The sequence below is a fragment of the Mastigoproctus giganteus genome, chromosome 8 (assembly GCF_048544385.1).
Source record: "Mastigoproctus giganteus isolate SK-2022 chromosome 8, ASM4854438v1, whole genome shotgun sequence".
Classification (NCBI taxonomy): Eukaryota; Metazoa; Arthropoda; class Arachnida; order Uropygi; family Thelyphonidae; genus Mastigoproctus; species Mastigoproctus giganteus.
Window position 1 is genome coordinate 93035918 of NC_143582.1, and position 23743 is coordinate 93059660.

The 23743-nt window shown below is 34.8% G+C and overlaps 1 protein-coding gene across 2 annotated transcripts in view; it reads left to right on the forward strand.

Moving 5' to 3' along the window:
* Positions 1-23743, forward strand: part of LOC150081718 (uncharacterized) — a 1674628-nt gene that overhangs the window by 1017955 nt on the left and 632930 nt on the right. For both annotated transcript variants that reach the window (XM_090378825.1, XM_090378826.1), the window contains one exon: positions 15786-16005. In XM_090378825.1, the coding sequence (XP_090234951.1) occupies positions 15786-16005 (220 nt within the window). The remainder of the gene's footprint in view (positions 1-15785; positions 16006-23743) is intronic.

Below are 23743 nucleotides of genomic sequence, written 5' to 3' on the forward strand. Positions count from 1 at the left end.
CTTATACTGCAGTAGTGATCAACCATTTTTGTAGCTATTACTCCAAGAGCATTCACAAGGACATATTTTCCCAAGGAGTTTGGTACGTTTTCACTTTGGAATAGGATTGAATCTGATTCTTGTTTTTGGATCTATATAATCTTAACTGTTTTTGGGACTGTAAAGGTTCCTTTATTGTAAGATTCCCTTATTTGGGACTGTAAAGATTCCTTTATTGTATTATAATGTGTATTTTAATAACAGAAAATAAATTATTTATTTAATTCAAAGAAATAAATATTTCAATTAATATAATTCTATCAGATAAATATATATATATATTTGTTTATATCAACATAGATATTTGTTGGAATCAAATAAATCTTTCTTTCCATGTATGGAAAGAAAGTATGTGTAAAAAATATTTAGCACCCCCCCCCCTTCCACTCACTCTGTCACAAAGATATCAAACTATAAAGCTATAAATGCATCAATAGAGACATTTAGCAGAAATGATAAGAGATTATGGAGGGGACCTTTTTATCTTTGTTTCATAGAAACCTAATTCTGGTCCAAATCAAGAATTATCAAGGCACCTTTGAGATCTACTTTCTCTCATGTTGAAACCAGTCTTAAAATATTTTTAACAATCCTTGTGATGAGTGCAAGTGGCAAACAGTTATTTTCAGTATTAAAAAGTATCAAGAATGTCTGATTTATCTTTACTGTTTATTGAAACAGAATCAGTGAACTCAATAAATTATACAAATATAATTGACATATTTACAAAAGGGTAAATTTTAGATCTATATACAGTTATGTATAGTATTCCTGAGATAATTACCTTATTATTTTTGTGTGATTAATACCAGATTTTCATTGTAATCTGTGATTATATTTCATATTGTTTGTTATTGCAATTTTACCTTATTATTTGTGATTTGAATGTTATTTAATTATTGATGTATTACGTTATCGATTATTTATATTACCTGCATTTTTTTACTTTTTTTACTTTATTACCAGATATAGCATGTGTTTGTGTGTTATTTTGTGTTGTTATTATATGATATTAAAAAGTTTTTCTTGTATTTGATTTTTCTAAATCTAAAATCATCATCTTCAGCCATTGTCGATTCACTGCAGGCTGAAGACCTCCTCAACATGTTTACAGCAACTGCAGTTTTGTGCTCTCTGGTTGCTGTTGTACACCAGCAAATTTTACAATTTCATTGATCCACCTTTCGTGGTCTTTTTTTCTTGGGCGTTTAGAGTCAAACAGTATTTATTCCAAAATGTGTTTGGTCCATATATTGTCAGTTCTTCTTGTTATGTGACCTCCCCATTTCCATTTTAAATGTTTTGTTTCAGTGATGTCACAGACCTTGATTTGTTGGCAAATTCATGCATGTTTTTCGGTCTCTTTTGGTTATGTTCAAAATTCAACACTCCATACTTCGCTGTGTGATCCTCAGTCTTTGTAAAGCTTTGGCATTCAATGTCCATGTTTCATAATCAGGACAGGCTGGGATACATTGATCAAAAACTTTTCATTTGAGACAGAGTGGCAAGTTTGTCTTAAAGACTATATTGAGCTTTCCAAATACTTACCATCCCAATGTTTCTAGAAGTGGAAAAGTAAACATACCTTTCCACTTCATCTAGTTCTTGTCCATCAGCCATGATTTTGTTTGGTCTGGTATATTTGGTGAACATAACGTGTGTTTTCTTGATTTCCATCTTCTAATCGAACTTCTTGCTTTCATTCTACAGTTCTTCAATATTTTGCTAAAATTCTTCCAGATCATTGGCAGAGAGAATGATATGCAAATTGTAAGTGATTCAGGTAATCTCTGTTTATCTTGAGTCCTTTGTTATCCCAATTTTGCTTGCAAAAAATTTCTTCTAAACTGGCGGAAAATAGTTTTGGGGAGATTGTGTCTGCTTGCTGGATGCCTTTTTCTATGTTGATTTGAACTTTATCATTGTTGACCTGTATTGACACAGTCACCTTATCATATTTTTATTTAAATTAGGATATTGATTATTGCTCATATTGTGATTGAGCTGAATGCTTTTTTGTAGTCTATGAAGGCTGTACATAATGGAAGGTTATATTCATTGTGCCCCGCTATAACTTTCTGCAATGTTTTGATTTGATCCGTTGTAGTCAAGCCACTTCTAAAACCTGCTTGTTCTTTGGGTTGTGCTGCATCAAGTATTGTGCCTATTTTTCTTGAAAGTATCTTTGTGAAACCTTGTAGACAGCTGCAGGTATGCTTATTGGTGAGTAGTTTTTTAAATCTGCATTGTCACCTGTTTTGTGTAGTAGGATAGCTTCTGCATTTTTCCATGCTACAGGTACTTTGTTAAGTAGAAGACATTTTGAAAATAGTCTGGCTAGATCTTTACATACCAGCTGGCCTCCAGCTTTCAACATTTCAACAGTGACTTTATCGGGTGCTTTGCCATTTTTCATTGATTTTATAGCATCTTCTACTACTTCTACCCAAAATTTATGGTAGAAATAGTATTTGTAGCTTCTGCATCTGATGTTGGATACAGTTCTCTTTTATTCTTATAAATATTTGAATAAAATTCTTCCACTCATTTTATTATTTGTTGTTGTTGTGCCATCCTCAAGCTTCAAAGCAAACACTTGGCTCTTGTGTGTAACCATTTTTTGTTTTGCTTTCTTTATCCCCTGATTTTCTTCTAGTGTTCTTCTGATGAGATCAATATTGGTCTTGCACATTTCTACATATTCTACTTTGTTTTTTATGTAACCACTTTACTTCATTTCTCATCATTTTTTCATCATGGCAATTGTTTCTTTTGATATTGTGGTTGGATTTTCTTGTTTTACAGCAGGTGCAAGCCCTACAAGCAGCATATAACAATAACAGCACACAAACGATTAGACAGTTCTAGTTCAAAGTTTTGATGACTTTTCAATAATTGGTTAGTGTTGATCTTTTTCACTTCCGTTGACTTGACCAATCTTTAGTCATACGGTTGTATAATTAGTGATAATACCATTTTTTTTTTTTCTCATCCTTATTTATTATATTGTGTTATCCTTTCTTATAAACCCTAGCTTGTAGCTTTGAAGAACATTGTGTACATCATATGCCTTGTGTATACAATAAAGAGTTCTTCAATTTCTTTTGTTATTTATTTCTTGCAATCAATTTTGAAATTTTGATTTTTGTTGTCAGTAACCAGTGGTTGCTTTTAACATTAAAATGGTTCAAGACTAAGTAGTCCGTGAATATCATTTTATTGTTTGTCAGCATGATGTCAGTTTCGCTAGTATTTCCAAGAGGGCTCTTTCACGTCCATTTTTGTTGGGCCTTTTTGCTTGAGAATGAGTTCATGACAAACAAATTTTGTCCCTCCCCAAATTCAATTAGTAGATTGTCTTGATCATCCCTTTTTCCAGTTCCGTATGGGTTGATAGATCTTTCCCCATTTTGGATGTTACCAATAACTAAAATACCCAAAACTATAAAGGGCTCAAACTAATTTTGTACCTGAGGCCTCTGAAAGGGTAAGTATGGCTCTTCTTGTGGGTGAATTGAATTTGGCCACTCTTCTCTGTCAGCCCCCAGTGTGCTGTGCACACCTACTTGTGGCAGCCCTGCATGAGACAATACATATTATTTCCTTCAATTAATTTAATTTCTTAGCTATAAGATCATTTTCATTTAATTTGCAAAATGTGTTTGTATTGCCTTTATCGTGCTGCACATTTCTTTTTTAAAATTTACATCTGCTCCCAATATCATCATATGTTGATTTAAGAGTTTACTGATCTATTCAAGAAAAATTCAATTATGCTGTTAGTTTTGACTTTTTTCTTGATGGACAATCAGAACTACATGGCTGCTAACTCTCTGGACTCACTGGATTTATAATGAGGAACCTGTCTTTTTTTACCTGATTTGTTCCTTCTCCATTTCGTATTAATTTAATTAGTGAAAAAGTGTTTCTCCCTCTTTTTGCAAAAACGTTTTTTTCTTTTAACAAAAAAAAAAAATCCTTTTTTTTATTATTTTATTTTGCAAATTTCTGCTTAGTTTTATTAATGAATTTGCCATCAGGTGTGCTGTGGTAGTCTGTGTTTCAAAATAGAAAAGTGGGATAATAAAATTATTCTCTGTCATGTGCAGTCATTTCATAGTACTTGTATGCAGCTAATTAGCAATGTCTTTCAGAACAGTTACATTAAAAATTTTTCATGCATTGTAAAATCTGAAAAAGTAACACAATTGCCTTGTTTTACTTGTATAGATGTGATTTTTCAATTTCAATTGGTATATTGGTATATTTGGATCTCTTTCTGGTGAAGCTTCGGAAATGCTCATTACATTCAAGACTAGGCAGTTGTACTTTTATAATTAGCAGAACTTTTACTCAACGTTTATGAATTGGGGAAAGTTTGTAGTAGCATCCTTTTTGAAGCAATCAAAATCAGTTGGTACCTAATAGAAACTCCAAACAGAAATCCACAGAAAACTGTTAGAACGCTAAAATTTGAAAGCATATTATACTGTTCAGAAATCTGATGTCTGTATTTTAATATAAAACTAGGGGGCTTTTCCCCCCTGCTTGCTGCACTCGCTTCTTTTGATAAAATAAAATAAAATACAGAAGCTGTCGACTGTGTGTCTCTTCCTGAGCTATGAATACATAAATACGTTACATATGGAAATCAAGAATGGTACCATGTGGTAATGTTAGATAAACATAGTGCATGCACGAGGTTTACCTAGCATGCTTAAACAGAAGCTTGTTTTACCACCGTAAAATAAGCTTCTGTTACGTATTTTAGTATTTGTTAAGTATTACCATGTAACCTGCATCTCCCATTGGCTGAATAAATATCACTAGGAGGAAAATTATTTTAATGTATAGAAAGATGTGTATATTGTCAGTGGAATTTAATATTCAGCCATTAGAAAAATAGTTTAGAGCGGATTAAAAAAAAAAAAAATCCGCTCTAAAATCCTCCTAAATAATAATAATAAAATTATTTTTCCTTCTGTTTACAAATGCCTGATCTCAGACTTTTTGAAAGTCAAAAGCTGAAGATCACAATGACTTTTTGAAAGTCATTTAAATCTTTAAAAGTTCTTTGGATATTAATATTAGTAGTGGCAAATGATGCAAGAAAGCAAACTTATGCAATATCAGCAAAAAAAAAAAAAAAAAAAAAAAATCTATCACCAAAATTTGTAGTGCAGGTATAATGTCAAGGTTTTGTGCAATAAATGGCTCAAAAAATTTAAATTTGGGGGTAATTAATGGTAGAGTATGAGATTCTATTTTGTGATATCAACATATTTTTAAAATTTTAAGCATAATTAATGAACTCTTTGTTTCATTAAAATTAATGAGTATTTCTAGTGGCCAAAAGACAGCTTTTAAAAAAAAAGTTGAATTATTACTAAAAATAACAAATAATAAACTTAATAAGTATTGCAAACTTTTCTCAAAACTTAAGTTTAAAGTTTGTCCCCTGTTAGGCAATTCCATACCACTCATGTTATAAAATTGGGTCATCCTTCTGCCAGATTAATGGTTTGAAGACATTGCCACCTACGTATTGAGCATACCGAAAGGCTTGGATGAAATCAAAAATTTGTGAAAATTGTATCAGAGCCCTAGATCACAAGATGAGATGGAGAATAGAAAAATTTCACTCTTAGTGGATATTTGCACCTCTCATTGCCGAATGAGTGGCCTGTATCCAATCACTGTTGAGTATTTGCCACCTAATATAACAATCAGTTCTTCAGGCATTTGATCCAGGTGTAATCCAATGCTTCAATAAAACTATGAAAGAATGCTATTAAACAAAATTGTGCTGTATCTCAAAAGCAAAACACAGTTCAAAATTGACGTCCTGTAAGCAATGTCTTTATTTATTCCAAATTTTTACAAAAAAGTGAGTGCCAACTGCTTCATACATGCCGGATGTGTCACCTTGAATGATGCATTTGAATGAAATTTCACACACTTCTTCCTCTATTAATCTTGAAGAACAGTCTGATGATAGTGTAGGAATTTTTGAGGATGTGTCATAACTTGAGGATAGGTATCACTTAGAGGAAAACATATTTTGACAACTATGGCAGAGTGGATACACACTGCAGAGGTTGCATGTTTCAGGATATGCACAAATGAAATGTAACTCATTGCAGATATAATCAGACCAGAAATTTCTAGTGATGAAGAAGAACCTACTGCATTTGAGAAAGAAGTTTCTATGAAGGATGCTGATCATTAGAACTCATCATTTTTTTACAGCATAAACTAAGTGTGAAATGGCCTTTAACTAGTGGGTAGTTGATTTCTGGAACAAACTTCCATCTGTTGTTGTGGAAGTTGATATCTTAAATAAATTCAAGGCAGAACTAGACAAACATTTGGAATGAATGGATCAGTGAAATGGGAAGGTTTTTTTTTTTTTTTTTTTTTTTTCTGGCTGTTGCCGTATAAGCATGCTTTCTTGCATCATGTGCCTCTGCTAATACTAATATACATGTGTAATTTACCAGTTAATCTTATTACACCATACAATCAATTTAAAACTTTATGGTCTTTATTTTCTTGTTTAATACTGTAGTACATGTTGTGAATTAGATTATAATATATTATATTAGTAGAATTATGTTAAATGTATTAAGCATTCAAAAAGACTTGGATGTAATCAAAAATCTGTGAAAATTGTGTCAGAGACCTAGATTGTGTCAGAGTTCACAAGATGAGCTGGAGAAAGATGAAATTTTATGACAAGACTCCAGGTCATAGGGTCTTGACAATGATATACAGGAATTTTGCTAGCAGGGATAAGGAGGTGATTATCCCCTTGTATAAGGCAATGGTCAGGCCAAATCTTGAGTACTCGTACAGGTCTGGAGGCCACATTTTAGGAACGATGTAGAGTTGATAGAACGAGTGCAGAGAAGGATATATCAAAGGGGTGCTTTACAAAGAAATGCTTAAGTTCTGCAAATTGCAGTATCTGGAGACCAGGCACCTGCAAGGTGATCTGATTGAGGTGTATAAGGTCTTGAATCATTTGAGCAGGCTCAATAGTGATGGGATTTTTCCTCTTGTTTAGATTAGAACCCTGAGGGGACATAAACTCAAATTGAGGAAAGACAGTTGTAGAATAGATCATCATCTCGGATAAATCATCTCATACTCTACCTTGTGAACTCCTCTAGACCTCTTTCTCGTGGAGTATAAACAGAAAATTTATTTTTAATGCTTTCATGTATCCCCAAGCATAGCTGTTTGGGGTCAGATGAAATCATTCAGCTGGCCATGGACTTTAGTGGCTAACTTGCTTTGAAGAGTTGTTTTACGAACTCCAGGTGTGCAGATTTCACTGAAAATACTTGTTTTAATACTTTATTGTGCTGCTTGAATAATGTTGTTTTGAACTTCATGATTAATATTACTTTCGGATGCAACACACAAAATGATCCAGTTTTCCACAGACATAGGTGTGTATCAATAAAATCTTGTATGATATGATTGGAAAATCAGTGTTGATGTTCCTCAACAGCAGCTTTTGCATTACCATTATAAAAACCATTAATGAAGTGGATGTTGGCCTACTCCTCATTTGAAAACTTAACCAGTATGTTTTTTGGTAAAAGCACACAATTGAACAGTCAACTCAGAAACAGAGTGCTGTTTGCAAGCTCCAAGACTATGCAACTAAACCATGACAGGCAGCACTGCAGTTATTTTATTTTTTTTTTTTATGAAAACTCCAAACACGAGAGGTATTAGAACCTATAGTACTTCTGCTATTTGAATTATGCCTTCTCTGCTATTTATAAGTACACCATCTCTATTCTTCAGGTTCAGTATCATTTGTCTTTTTGTATTACTGCTCATGGCTTCTGATTTAAGTCCTTTGTTTTCCCTTAATCTTGTTCTACTTTTCGTGTGTTATATCTTATGTCCTCTCTGAGTATCTTTCTAATGGCTTTGCATAACTCAATGTACTCAATTTTCTCCTTGTCAGTGTTTATCTTGCTCTTCATTTGTCGCCTTCAGTTCATCATGACAAGTGTTTCTTGACTAATTTTTTCTTCTTTGGATTTCTTTTTGCCTATAGGTTTCTTGGGCTTTATCACTTTCAGAAATTTGTAATATTCCTCGTCGATATCTTGGTTCTGAGCAGTCTGCAGAAGCTCAAACTTGTTCTTAAGTTCCAGTACATACTGCTTTTTCTCCTCTTCTGTTATTTCAAAGACCTTATTATTTACTCAAGTCAGTTTTTTCCTTTCTTTTCTTACATCTATATCAAGTGTGCATCTTACGATTCTGTGATCACTTCCAACATTTACCTTGTTTAGGATGATAACATCATTCGCAATATATCTTCTGTTAGTGAGGATGAAGTCTAATTCATTAGTTATTAATCCATTTGGACTCTTCCATGTCCACTTCCTGCTCACCCTTTTCTTGAAAAAAGTGTTCATTACTGACAATCTTTGAGATTATGCAAATACCACAAGTCAAACTCTTTCACCAATTCTAAAATTTCCTATAGTTCCCTTTTCTGCACTGTTTTTTTTTTTTTTTTTTTTTTTTTCCCAACCTTAGCATTGAAGTCCCCCGTAATGATAGTGTAGTGGGTTTTCTGCTCATCTAGAAGACTCAATTTCGTTGTACATTTCTTCAACCTATTCATAATCATGGCTCGATGTTGGTGCATAAATCATAACCTTTACCTTGTACCTCGTAGAAATCCCGAGTATTAGTATTGACACTTGGTGATGTACGTACGTTTGAATTCCAAAATGTTTTTTATATCTTTATGGACCAGAAAGCCAACTCCACCCTCGCTCCTTTCACTGTTTCCATTGGTGTACAGCAGATTTCCACTTGATAAACTTATAGTATAAGTGATTCATTTCTTCTTCTTGTTTCAGCCAAACCGATGATATTCCAATTCACATTTTCTAATTCCTTTTCCAGCTCTAATATCCTGTCTTCACTGATGAGCGATCTTATGTTGTAACAGGCCAAGTTCAGTTTCCGTGCATGGCAGCCTAGTTGTACCCAGAGATTCTTAGCACCCTCTGCTTCCACTCTGATTCTCTCATTGCCGTAAGAGGGGGAGTGAGAGCCGCTGGGGACTGAGGGCCATTTGTTTCATCGTGCTGCCATGTGCTGGAGAGTTTGGTCTTTTCCTTTCCCGCTGACCAGGCGTCTTGAAGAGAACCACTCTATATGTTCGTTGCCACCTAAGTGACATAACAGGGCTTACCATCAAGAAGGTGTGCATGAGTGGATTTTAGGGAGGCAGACCAACCAGACTTCTCCTAAATCTTCTGTAATAGAAAGATATTGGATCCATCAGTGTTTTAGACTGTCTGATAACACACAGAATACTTGTTCCCCTCGTAGTCCCATAGTTATGAAGTATAAGTCCACAATATAAGAAATGCTTGGTGTGTGTGTGTGTGTAGAGCTATGATGTATGTGCAGTAACCATGCATAAACCAACTATATGAGGTCAATAATTACTCACATCATCCTTTGATCCACCACTCCTTGATCCCCCTTTTCAAATTAGGGATACATTTGTACATCTCTAGTCCATAGGGCCTCCCCCGATCCAAAGTTGTTCTCATGATTAAGGCTAAAGGTTTGCTTACTTGCCTCCTTTTCTTGCTTCCCTTTAATATAATTGGATAGATCTCATCCACCCCAGGGGCTTCTTTTTATTAAGCTTGAACAATTTCCCTTCCCCTTTCCTATCAGTTATCATAAAATCATTTAGCTCCCTGTTAGATTTAGATGAACTGCTGACGTTCCCCCTCCCTAAAGAACTCCTCATGCCTGAATGTAGATGTAAAATGCCTATTGAGTTTGTTAGTAACCTGATGAGTATTAATGTTAAGCCATTCATATCTAGTGGATCAATGTGATTCATTCCCTTCCTCATACTGTTTACATAAGTAAAGAAGGCTTTACTTTTTTTTTTTTTTTTTTTTTTTTGTATTCTTTGCCAGAGATGGCTAGCAATCTGCCTTAGCTTGTATAACCTCTTTTTTTGACTTGAATGCAGACTAGTTTATATCTCCACATGAAAATTTTTATGTTTGCTATTCATTTTTCTTCTATGTTATGAGTCTCATCAGTTCATCTCACATCCTCTTTAGGTCTGTGCCTTGAACTATATCTCTTAGACAGTATAAAAAACTAAGGAGCTACTGTGATTACTTCCCTGAATGCGTTCCATTTTGCTGTTGGTAACGTTGTCAGTTGGTCTCATTCTATAGAATTTAAAAAGTAATACCATTGTAGTGACCTTTACATAACCAAAAGGCTTCACTCTTGACAGTTACATATTTAAGAAATCTACATCATAAGGCAAAAACAGGACATATGGTGCTGGTCGCCATGATGGGATATTATGTTGTATGTAATTCTGTATTTCACAATAAAGATTTATATCTATGAAGGAAGGCCATACTTGCTGGAAGCTTTTGCTAGAGTCATTTTCTGAGGTTATTTAGGGGGAGTAGCTGTCAACTAGTGAGGGTGGGAATTGGATAGATAGTGACATTGAATGTAATGAAGCTAATCCCAAAGGCATTGGTCTGCACTTAAACTGAGAGATAGCCTCAGTCATTAGAGAGGCTGAAGCGATTGTAATATTTAATGTTAAATGAGGCAAGTGGGTCTGAGTTTAAATGTAGATGATTATTGTTAATCAATGAGTACAGAAGAGGATTAAGAATTAACGAGTAGAGAATGTTAGCATCCTGAAGCTAATATTGAAGACAAATATGAGGCTAAATAGACAGGATTAGCCCTTATCCCATAAAAATAAGAATAGGAAGACTGGTATTAGTAGCATGAAGATAATGCTGAGATATTAGAAGAGTGGATTAGCCCTTGACCAGTGAAGATCAGGATAGGAGGTAATATTGGTTCAGGAAAATTTTAATTTTAGCAAAGAAGAACAGTATTAGTAGTGCCCAATGATGCAAGGAATCAAGGTTATAAATTTCCTACATCAGGATGGAAGGTGGGTAAAGAGGCTTCTTCTGTGAAGTTTATAATGCATATGGTATGGAACCGATAGACTCTCATGATAAAGAAATGATTTTGAATGATTTCATTGACATGATTAGTCAAGAGAAGGAGAAGAGCTGGAGGCTGCCTTGGAAATCAAAGAAATGTCAACGAAGAGAATTGTAATATATATATATATATATATACATATATACATTTTTTTTTTTTTTTTTTTTTTTTTTCCAGATGCTGATAAACTTGTACTGTAATCAGTAGGCATGAACATCAGTTTGGACAAAAGCCTACACTTTAAGCATGGATTAAACAATCCTCTCACAGCTTATAAGGAAATTTACGCTGAAAAGCAATGATATGGTATCCAATCCTGATAACTTTGTAAATGCCACTCTAACACCATCACCCACTTAGTAAAATCTCTGTTGTGTCTGCTTTATTGCTAGATATTATCCAGATAATTATTTAAAACTATGCTTTATCTATTTTATAATTTATTTTGTTTAAATGTAATTAAATAAAAAGAATGATTTAGTATAATAATAAAATTGTGTTGAAAATGGGTCTCAAACACTTTGTTTAGGGTTGTGGAACACACTGTACATGACTAATATATTCAGGAATTATATAGGAATTTTGCAGCAGGTATAAGGAGGTGATTGTCCCATTGTATAAGGCAGTGGTTGGGCCACATCTTTGAGTACTGCATGCAGGTCTGGAAGACTCATTTTACGAAGGACGTGGATCTGTCGGAATGGGTGCAGAGAAGAGCAACAAGATTGGTGAGAGGTGCAAAAGCTCTCTTACCTACTCTTACCCCAGGAAAGGCTCCAGTTTTGTAAATTGCAATGTCTGGCAGCTAGGCACCTGTGAAGAAATTTGATTGAGATGTTTAAGGGCTTGAATGGCTTCAGTAAGGTCATTGGTAATGGAATCATTCTGTTGTTCAGACTACACATGCATATGAGGGGGCTTAAATTTAAATTGGGGATGGATGGTTTCAGGAGAGATGTGCAGAGGTTTGCCTTCAGCCAGCGGTTGGTTGATTGTTGGAACAATCCTGCATCCATTGTTGTGGAAGTGAGCAGTTTTAATAAATTCAAGGGAAAAAAAAAACTATATAAACTGTCAGAGGGTATGGACAGGTGAATTGGCAAGTATTAGCTTTAAGGCCTTGAATGTATAAGTTTGCTTTCTTGTATCACTTGCCACTACCAATAATAATAATATCCTAATTCCCCTTCCTTTAACTAATTATTGATTATGTGTGATTTCCATTTATGTAAGGGTTTATTGATGCTACCCTCGCATTTATTGAGGACCTTGCCTCCCCATATGTTTTCTTTTTTTCTTTTTCAGGGTATTACTTCAGTTTTTCATTTAATTTCATAGTGTTTCATGTTTAAGAATGCAATGAACCAATAAAATGAATTAATTCATCTAGGCACAGAATTTAATCTGAATCTAGTAAAATTACCAATGTAAGTTGAATTTGTTGCAGTATCCCATCATTCAATAAACTTCTCCAAATACTTAGTGGTGTGATTCCTTTTACACAGATAAATATTATAAGGCCAAATTTCAAAAAAAATCTAGCAAAATTATTCTCATCAACTTAAGTTTCATAGTTTCCTTCCTTATATTTCATTTGACTTATAATAAATTTTGCACAAATTTTTGTAATGTTAGAAGTTCCACTGATATTTTTTTTTATTATTATTTGAAAGTCAAAATTTAAAGCTGATAGCAGAGGCACTTAAGGATATTTGCGATTGATTTTCTAAATCAGCTTTTGAGTGTTTGCATTTTATTTAATATAGCAACTGCATCACTTAAAAAAATTGAAAATCAGTTGAGTAATAGAAGATTGAAAAGAGTATAAATGTTATTGTAAATTGTATTAAATAATAATAATTATTATTATTGTTGTTAACGTAGCAACAATAGGCCTTGCAGAAAACACTTACATGGAACTCTAGAAAGTTGCAATCCTGAACACATGTACGGTAGTCAGAGAGTTTCTTGCCCAATAATAGTACTAGACATAACAACCACCCCACACCTGTTACTAGTACTCATTATAGGGTGGGAAAAAATCCATTAGGAGAAGAAAGAGGATATAATAATAATATTCTCTTTATACTCAAGAATGGCTACATAGGTCAATGGAATTTAAACTAATAATTTTAACAAGAATGACATGACATGAATACTGCACAATCACAGCTGTTGGTAAGCAATTCCACTTTCTCTCATGATCATTTGTTACTTTCTCTCATGATCATTTGTTACTTCCCCTCACTCCTACATTGGGTATTAATCTTAATGTGTTGACAAGAATATAATTGTTAACTGTATATTATCCATTGTGTTTGAATTCAAACCACAGTTAGCTTGAAGGCACAATATAGCCAAAGCAGCTTTTGCTGGTAAAACACAACAACAGAGTTAGCTAAAATGTGTATATGTTGCGCACTTCACTTCTGCATGGAGCATTTGGCAATATTAGAGTGAATGGTAATAATGTGATGTCATTTCATGCATCGTGAATGTTGACAGTTTCCCGATCATAAAATGAATTACACATTAAAAGTAAGAGACCTTGACTGTGGGAAGAAAAAAAAAAATTGCAAAATGAGAAAAGTGGATAGACTTGCATGATAATTATATTGTTTTCTCTTATTTCATTTTAAATGTAACTATTTTACTATATAAAGATTGCAGTACTGCACAATATTAATTTACATGCTATGTTTGCTTTGCAACAAGTGCTTCTTTTTATGAAAGCTAGGAAGATGGTACATTAATTTCAGTTAAAAATAATAACAAAATCTAAATTATGTCATTGATATAAAATAAGCATATATAATTCTAATAAGTAAATAAATAATATTTATTTATTTTTATTTTCTTAAATCTTGGAACCAAATCCTGTTTTTCCTGTAGGCTTTTATGATTCTCCAGTGTACATTTCTGTGATGTATGAATGTACATCACAGAATCTTTCTTGAATGTACCACCAAGTTGTAGGAGGTTTTACTATACTGGACACATTAAAAACTATTTTAAAAGGGAATACTTGGGGGGGGGGGAAATGTACAGTGTTAAGCCATATTAGTAATTCAGTAATATTGCTCTTACTGAATAACTAAAATAATTTGCTTATATACTTAACAAATCATGAATTATTGATATTTAAATGTAGTGTATTTAGTGTCATTATTTTATTTTTTTCTGAATTCAACTTGTATTAAAAAAAATTCCAGCATCAGTATAGAATAACTTTTTACGTATTCTGCCAGAATAACATAATGAACAGAATATATTACACACACACACACACACACACACACACACACACACACACACACACACACACACACACACACACACACACACACTTATATATATGTGTGTGTGTTTAATTGAGATATTTCTTTTTTTGTACTGCTGTAATTATATCTGCCCCATTGTTAATTGTCTGTAATATTTTAAATGGTAGTTTCTGAATGTAATTTTAAGGCAGTTTGTTCTTTATAGTGTTTTCTTTTTTTACTAATTTTATATATATATATACCCACACACATGCGCACATTTTTGTAATATATTTGATAATTGTCATTATGGCAGAGGGTTTATCCCCCTTGTAAAATCTTCTATGCCCATTAATCCAAATAATTTATCATGTTGTTGATTTCATGAATAACTCTGTATCTCATAAATAACTTAATAAATAAAGTTTTTCTTTGAACTTAACTGCTGTCTCTGTCTTTTTTTCTCTTTCATCCCTTGCTATCATTAATTGATTTACTAATTACTGCTTCCATAGTTTAATCATTTGTTTACCTATTGATGGTTTGTGGCTTTCTTTTTTTCCCCTCTATACAGAAATAGTGTGTACATGTGTACCCATGTCCACTTCCTTCCCCCTTCCAATATGATTGGTCATCAGTGGCAGCAGCAGTAATAATTGTTTTGAGGCATAACAATTTAACAGTTAAATACTTAACATTCAGTATAAATGAAAGTTGTAATTTGCATTACTAATATTAAAATTTTGTTTAAGTGAGCAAAATACAGTTTTGAAATTTATCACCCAGTTCTTTCTTTAATTTGGCATTAATTATTTTACTATTTCTATCTATTTTACTATTTACTATAATTTAATTTTAAAATTTTATGTAATTATAATGCATATATTATAATGTTTTAATTACTAATATACTGCATTTCATGAAGTTAATTTTGATGCGAATCTAGAATTTTTTAACTGGATAATTTGTTTAACTGAACTAACTGATAATATAAATAGTGGAAATCATTTAACAGGATCTGATTTAAGATTTTGTCCCACCAAAGAAATTCAGCTTGTTTTTTTCTGACAAATGTAAAAGAATTTAAGTTCTTCCATCTTAAATTTTTTTCCAAATTACAAATTTAAATTGCATGTTAAGAAGATTTTAATATTTCTTTAAGACACACATACACTGTAGCATGCATGCTCATTCTTTTGTTTGAGCTCACTGTAATTGCTTTTATTAATATTATATAATGATGTGCTACATTTTATTCTTTGAGTGGAATTTTTTATTATTTATTCATTTTTTTTACAACAGTACAGTACATATTTTTTAGTCAGTATGTATTATTCATAACTGTTTGGAGAAGAATGTATTTAAATGTGATTTTATTTAAATTTGCCTTTAGTTCAAATGTTAATGTTTGTTTTTAATCAGGCTCAACCTATTCCACCTGAATTGGTAACTAAGCTACTTGGTAACCGTGTTGCTGTCAGTCCAATTGTTACACTGGAACCCCGGCGGCGTAAATTCCATAAACCTATTACCTTCACCATTCCTGTACCACAGGCAGCTACAAAAGGCATGATAAACCAGTATAGTGGTGATGCACCAACACTGAGGTTGTTGTGCAGCATAACAGGTAGTACCAAGACAGGTTTGTCTCCCTTTCTGTCTGCCTCTGCATTTCTTTCTTGACAGTGCTCTTCCTTGATATGTAACTGCAAATTTTGCCAAAAGAATTAAATGTAAAAGCAATTTTAAACTTATTTAGTTAACTGTGTTGGTATTTTTGCCATTACTTTTATGTTATTGATTTTCAGTAAATTAATTGTCTCTTTTCCCTTTTTGTTAAATAACACTACATTAATTAAAAGCAGGGGAGGAAGTCCTTTACCTCATTTTCTCCTTACTCTGCAATTTTCTGCTCTTCAGTAAGAGGTGAAAGGAAGTTCCACCTTTTCCCCCAATATCCTGAATTTTTCTTCTGATGGTATGTGAAAATTCACAAAATTATAGCAAAAGTCATCTATATTAATTCACTTTGGTTTCTGTAAAAAATCAAAAACTTAGAATGTGAGCTCCAGAAAATCAAAATGCTAAGAAACATTATGAAATAAATAAGTAAAACTCTTTAAAACTGCTTTTCTGTATGATCTATTATTATTCATCTGATCTGTATGATCAGCATATTGCCAGACAAATCTGCCATAAGTAAACCTTAATAATGTGGTATTTCATGAATGGTCCTGCTGAGTAGAAAGGGCAAGGGTTATATTCCTGTTATTCATTTCTGGTATTTCAGATAAAGCTTCCAATGAGACAGCTCTGATTTTTAGTTTCAGTAAATTGTGATTACAAGCCTTTAGAATATATGCAGTTTCTAGAGAGGGTCAAATTCTAATCAAGCCTGTTATATATTCTAGCATTTTAAAATGTGCATTCCAACAAAAGTTGGCGTGGGGAAGGATAGTTATAAATTGATATGTTTGGTGTGGAGGGAATTTCTCTCTCTCTCTCTCTCTCTCTCTCTCTCTCTATATATATATATATATATATATATAAAACGCTTAGGTATGCTGCCCAAATTTTCCAACTGATAATTGTTGCCAGCACTTGTTCAAGCAGTTCACCTCACATGACCACTATACCGGGCATTCTTTATTAATTTTTGTACTAACGTTTTTCGACTGAAGAAAGGCGACCTATGCCTGAAAGCTATCAATTTATGTTTATTTCAACTGTTTATGTAATAAACCGTTCTAAGTATTAAGAAGTGTAAAAATGGCTTAACAGTGTGTAAGAACTTTCAGAAAACATAGAAGAAATGCTAATGAAACATTAGAGGAGAGATCTAATAGACTAAGAGACCAAACAGACTCTAGGACTACTACAGAGACGGACAGAAAACATTGAAGAAAGAGAAGCAAAATTGGAAATGAGGAGATGGCATAGGACTAATCAAATAGAAGTACCAGATGTGAATAATCAACAAGCTGTAATTAATGTGGAAGAGCATGACATAGGAAATATGTGAAATATGTGTTACTATGTGAGTATTGCGCTACAAGATATTGGAGACATGAGTTAAACACATCAAATAAATACATGAAATGCTGTCATAATGGAAAGTTTCACCGACTCACTGTCTGAGACACCTACTCTATTACAAGAGCTGGTTACAGGGGATACATGTGAAGCAAATAACTACAGAGAACATGTACGAGAATACAACTCAGCAATGGTGTTTGCATCAATGGGCACAGAGATTAAATCACTACCTGGAAAGGGTTCATACAGTTTTAGAATACACGGCCAGATTTACCATTTGGTCTCACCGCTATATCCAAACAAGCCAAATAAGCCAGGATATGGACAACTTTATATTTTCAATTATGCTGAAGCAACAACAAAACTGCTTGAAAAACAATCAAACCAAGAGTGTATGTTGAAGTAATGCAATAATCGGATGAGATGCTGCAACAAGTTAACCCATTTGCTGAGTTATATGATGCTGATGGCGTATGTTACACTGGGTTCTTCTAGTAGTTATAAATTGCTCATATGTGTATATGCTTATGTGTATGTCTATGCGTGGGTCTGTGTGTTCTAACAATTTACCTTCGTTGAGTACTTTTCTTACATCCTCTTGATGAACAGAGAAAGATAAATATACTAAGTTAATCATAAAATTTTAAAGATGAATCACTATATAAGAATGAGTCGCATAAAAGTAGATTTCCAGTAAAACTAATAATTATATAAAGCAAAGAAATAAAATCTCACACACACACACACACACACACACACACACACACACACACACACACACACACACACACCCCTTTAAGTTTTGCAACTGGTAAAAAATTTTCAATATTGATCTGTTCTTCAGAGTTGTATGATGATAATGCTATGTAAGTACTACCACTATACAACTAGGTAGTTTAAAGAGGTTTATACAATGAATTTTTGACAATAAGAAAACTTTTTTTATCTTTGTGTTTCCATGAAAAACCAGAGGTAGATTCTAGACCAGTATTATTTGAATTTTAACTTTAGTCTATTCATTTTTAATACCTATATGGATGATATTTTTTATACCCCTCTAATTTTTTCTTAGACAGTTGCATTTTATATATGGCTGACTTGAAGAACTTTGCAATCAGCTGCTCTCCAGAAGGCTGGATTTTTTTTTTTTTTTTTTAATGATCCGGAAGTTCGAGTATTTCTGAGTTTTCATTGAAAGCTCTTCAAATCTAGTCCTTGGTTAACTTGGCTAAGAGGCATAAGACAAGAGTTAGTATTAACCACATAGTTCAAGGAGCCACCGTGACCACCAAATACGGAGGATGCGGAAAGGTCAGGGAATGACCACTGCAGCAATATGACCTTAGTTGCTAATGTTCCTAAAAACCAAATAACAACAGCAAGGAGCCACAGGCTTTGCTGCACCAGCAAAAAAAAAAAATAAAATAAATAAAATAAAAATAAGCAAAAAATATATAAATGTATTAAAATATAGTAAATAAATTGCCATATGTTTCCCTCTTCCTATAGTTAAATATCTTGCTGACCTTTGAATTACTTCTAGCTGTCAGCCTCCCTCAACCGCCTATGGAGTTAACTAAACGTTAGTATCAGTAGTGGAAACTAATGGACGTAAGAAAGCTTGTATAGCATCAGCCAAAAAAAGTAATTAGTCACTTCATATGTTCATCCCCTCTAATAATTTGTCTGAGCTTGCATTTCCTCAAGTGTGGTCCACAGCCTGGTACCAGTCCTTCGAAAAAAATGTAGAAGAAGAAGAAGAACTCTTTATTGCATACAAAAACGCACATGCCGTACACAATACCCATCACGGCTAAAAGCCAGGGGTTAATATACTTGTGCTTAGAAAATATACAAATAATCGCATGATTCTGTCATTATTGTGCATGTTCATGAGTGTGGGAAATCACAACATGTAATTATAAAACCATATTCTTTCCTTTGGTTTTCTTCAAAACAAATATAAAAAATATACTGAACATAGAACCAGATTTTAACATGAAATTGGCTTGTTTTGTTGCTGGCATTGCTACATGATGCTAAACAACATTATTGCTCACATTCACATTAGTTCTTGTCTTAGTTCTTAAAAGCTATAAAGTGAGCACATAATAAATGTGTTATTGTTATAATATTAAATATAGGGTGAATATTTATTAATTTTTTATTGTTTTTTATGTATTTATATGTTTGTGCTACAAAAAACTTATTTGAAAAAACTGGGCCCCATGTGCATAAACCACTCCCCAGTTGTACTTCCAGCTGTCAGTGTAAAGTTTTGGAAACACTAGTCTAATCCTTCTTTACAAACTAAGCACTTCCACAACACCAGATGGAAGTTTGTTCCAACAAACAATCTCTGGCTGAAAGAAATTTTTTTCACATCCATCCTGTAACCATCCTTTTTTGATTATAGTTTATGCCCCCTTTTGTATGTTGTCCAAGAAAGATAGGAATGCCATCAGTATTTAATTTACTCAATCCCTTTAAAGCCATGAACACTTCAATCAGGGCTCTATGCATATGCCTAGCTTCCAAGAGCTGCAATTTGCAGAAGTAAAGTGTTTCTTGGCAAGATTACCTTTTATGGCCTGTATTAATCTTGTTCTTCTCTGCAAAAGATCCTCCTTCTTAAAATGATGCTCCTGCATCTCTGTGCAGTGCTCAAGCAGTGGCCTAACCATCATATAATAGAATGGATCACCAGTCCCTTGCCCCTGCTGGCAAAATTCTTGTACACCATCAACAGAACCCCATTAGCTGTCTTAATGGAGTTCTGTCAATGATATACAAGTCACATGTCAGACTAGGCACTGGGCGGCAAGCATTATTGTGATCAAGAACTTTTTATAGAGTGATTTTCCAAAACTGCAGTTCTTGTTCAGTTTTAAGTTTTTCTTATTAATTAATAGTAAACTTACTCTTACAAATTGTAAATAAGTTTCAGAAAGAAAAAAACACCTTCCTTTTTTCCATTAGACTAATACACTAACTCTTATACCTCTTGGCCACTCGAGTGGTACTGTTCTTGCAACCCTGCAGAGGGGCCAGTACCCTGGGAGAAGAAATTCTTTCTCTTTGAAAGGAACAAAGATGGATAACAATATGCGTCTGCATTTTAAATTTAGAGCAATTGAGCTCAAAACCCAAGACAAGTGACACTGTAAATGACTTTTTTAAAACTAAGAGGTTTAAAATAACCCCTCAGGAGGAGATACCATCATTCCTAATTTTGCACTCTTTCTAAGACCAGTTCCTGAGCAAAATATCTCCCTTCCTTATGCAGAAATGCATTGAGGCTGCAGGCTCACCAAAATCAGTAAAGCAGCTCCAGTCTGGCAACCTTCTGGTAGAGACTACTCAATCCCAACATTCTGCAAAGCTATGAAAGGTGACATCCTTAGGTAAACACCTAGTAAAATTTACTCCCCATGCCACCCTAAACTGTTCAAAGGAAGTTTAGGTCATATGGGACTTATTATATAGCATAACGGGACTTATTAACTGTATCAGAGGAGAAAATCATCCAAGAGCTACATGAACATAGTCATCCAAGCAAGGAGAATCATGACTTGAAAAGGTTTACTACCTTTTCGAGTCACAATTCTCCTTGCCTTGTTCCAAAAGGAGCATAATTCTCACTTTTATTTCTCCTAACTTACTAACATCTGTCAAGGAGATTATCTCCATTGCTGTGTCCATCCCTAACCCCCCCCCCTTGACATGGGCACCCGTACGTGGTGAGGGGACCTCCCAGTGATGTTACTGGTCTTCCAGATTAGCATCACTGGGATCTAATGCCCATACCTTAGTTCCAGGGTTACATCACTGGAATCCAGCGTTTGTAGGCCATGCACCGTGACCCGTGGAAACTTGGAAAAGGGGATCCTGGTAGTTGAGGGACCCCAGCTTTAATACACCACTTCGACAAGACAGGTGGTCCCGGACCGGCTGGTGGTTCTTACTGCTAGGGTCAACTGCATTCCAATAAGTCTCCCTTCCTTTGGTCCTGGGACGGGATCAAGGCTTATTGGAAACGTGGGTATGGTGCTCCTAAGCGAACATGGCATCCCATTCGTGTACGCAGTACCTGCTAGTTCATGAGTGGGCGTCCCTTCGTAGGGCTCCATGGTGGGTGAGGTACTTAGGGCATCAGAAATTTTTATCTTACTCCTATGAGTAATTTAAATCCTTCTTCTTCTTCTGGGGCTCCAACAAGGCCCCTACCTAATCGATCATCAGATGATAATGACACCAATTCTGTTAAAAGAGCGGGAACTGAGGAGAAAACACCATCTATGACATCTCTTTTCCTCATTCTCCATTCCACCGGAGAGCAGTCAATTGGGAAAATGTCACCTTTCTTTATCCAGAAAGGATTAGAAGGGATGGCAGGTTCACCTAAATCCGTAAAACGGCTGCGTTCTGGAGATATTTTAGTGGAAGCATCAAATACAAAGCATGCTGAAAAAATTTTGAAAGCTCCATCTATAGGAGGAATACCCATCATCGTAACCCCTCACAAAACTCTGAACTCGTCACGAGGTGTCATATCAGAGTGGGAACTTCTTCACATTTCTGAAGAAGATCTGCTCTGAATTAAAAGAACAAGGAGTGACAGCTGTCAAGCGAATTTCAATGCAAAAGTATGGGAATCTCAGCCTCCAAGTTCCATCAAGGCAGGGTACTTAAACTGCCCAGTGAGAATTTACGTTCCAAGGCCACTGAGGTGTTTTAAATGTCAAAAGTACGGCCACTCACAAACAGCTTGTCTTGGTAACCCTGCCTGTGCTCGATGTGGTGCTGAAGATCACGAGAGCAAGGAATATCTAGCTCCTAAGCCTAATTGTACTAACTGCCAAGGAGAGCACCCTGCATACTCTCGAGCATGCCAGTGGTGGAAGGATGAAAAGGAGATTCAAAAATTAAAAACGGAGCTAAACATCTCCTACCCAGAGGCCAAAAAATGCATCCAAAAATAAATAGCGGGAAGCCTTCATACGTCATCGGGACCCAAACTGATATGACTGTTCCCCCAAGGGATTCTTTCACTCCCATTGCTCGCTATTTATAGAGTTCAATAAAGCCCACCCAAAAATCGCAGTCAGCCACACTCCAATATCGGTACCTCTCAGTGCTCCAGCATTACCAACAGCGAGCACTAAATTAACATTACAGAAAACTGAACTGCCCACTTCAGGGCAAGAAATAATGGATGTTGAAACCAGGGAGATACAAGATGAGTCAGTCTTGTAACTCTTTGCGGAGGAAGAAATGGACACAGGACAGCATCCATATTTCCCCAGGAAAGATAAATCCAAGACTGACAAAATTAAGCCCTCAGCACTTCGGAAGCCACCTGATGGACCCACCAAGTCCAAATAATGACTAAATTCCTACAGTGGAATTGCCGTGGATGCCAGCAAAACATTTATGACATCAAGGCGCTCCTGAAAAAGCACAAACCAGCTTGCTTTTGCATACAGGAGACTTATTTAAACGCAAATGATGACCCACCATGCATAACATTACCATCATTCGTAAGGATAGAATTGTAGATGGTCCTGCTCATGGAGGATTCACAATCCTCATCGGCAACCAGATCCCATTTCAGCCTTTGCAGCTTACAACTAGCATTGAGGCTGTAGCAATTCGCCTTACAGTGGGGTTCTTATTAACTGTCTGCTCTGTTTATATGCCACCTGGGATTGATATTCCCCCAGAAGAAAGACCTTGATGATCTTATTATGCAATTGCCTTCCTCTTGTTTAATTCTTGAGGATTTCGATGGACATAATACTCTGTGGGGTAGTGCTAACATCAATGGAAGGGGACGAGTCATGGAGCGTATGCTTACTGACAATGACCTTTCTCTCCTAAATGTTGGAACAAACACCTTCCACATGCCTACCTGTATATTCTCTGCCATTGATCTTTCTATCTGCTCCCCTTCCCTCCTTCCTTCACTTATTTGGGAGGTGGAAGAAAACCCATATGGAAGTGATCACTTCCCTGTGTTAACCACCCTAACTAGTGGTAGACTGTGTTTGCTATTTAGTTTACCGCGGTGGAAGATTGATCAGGCTGACTGGAATGCCTTTCAACATCTGGAAAATCTTGACATCGCTACAGTCAGGAACCAATCAATGATGCAGTCATGTATGTCACAGAAACGATTGTCCAAGCAGCTGCAATTGCAATTCTAAAATCATCCAGCCGTTTCCCACTATTTCCCAAACCTTGGTGGAATTCAGAATGCGTAGCAGCAAAAAAAGCACAAAACAAAGCTTAGGGGATATTCTGCCGATATCCCATGATTGAAAATTTAATATCATTTAAACGTG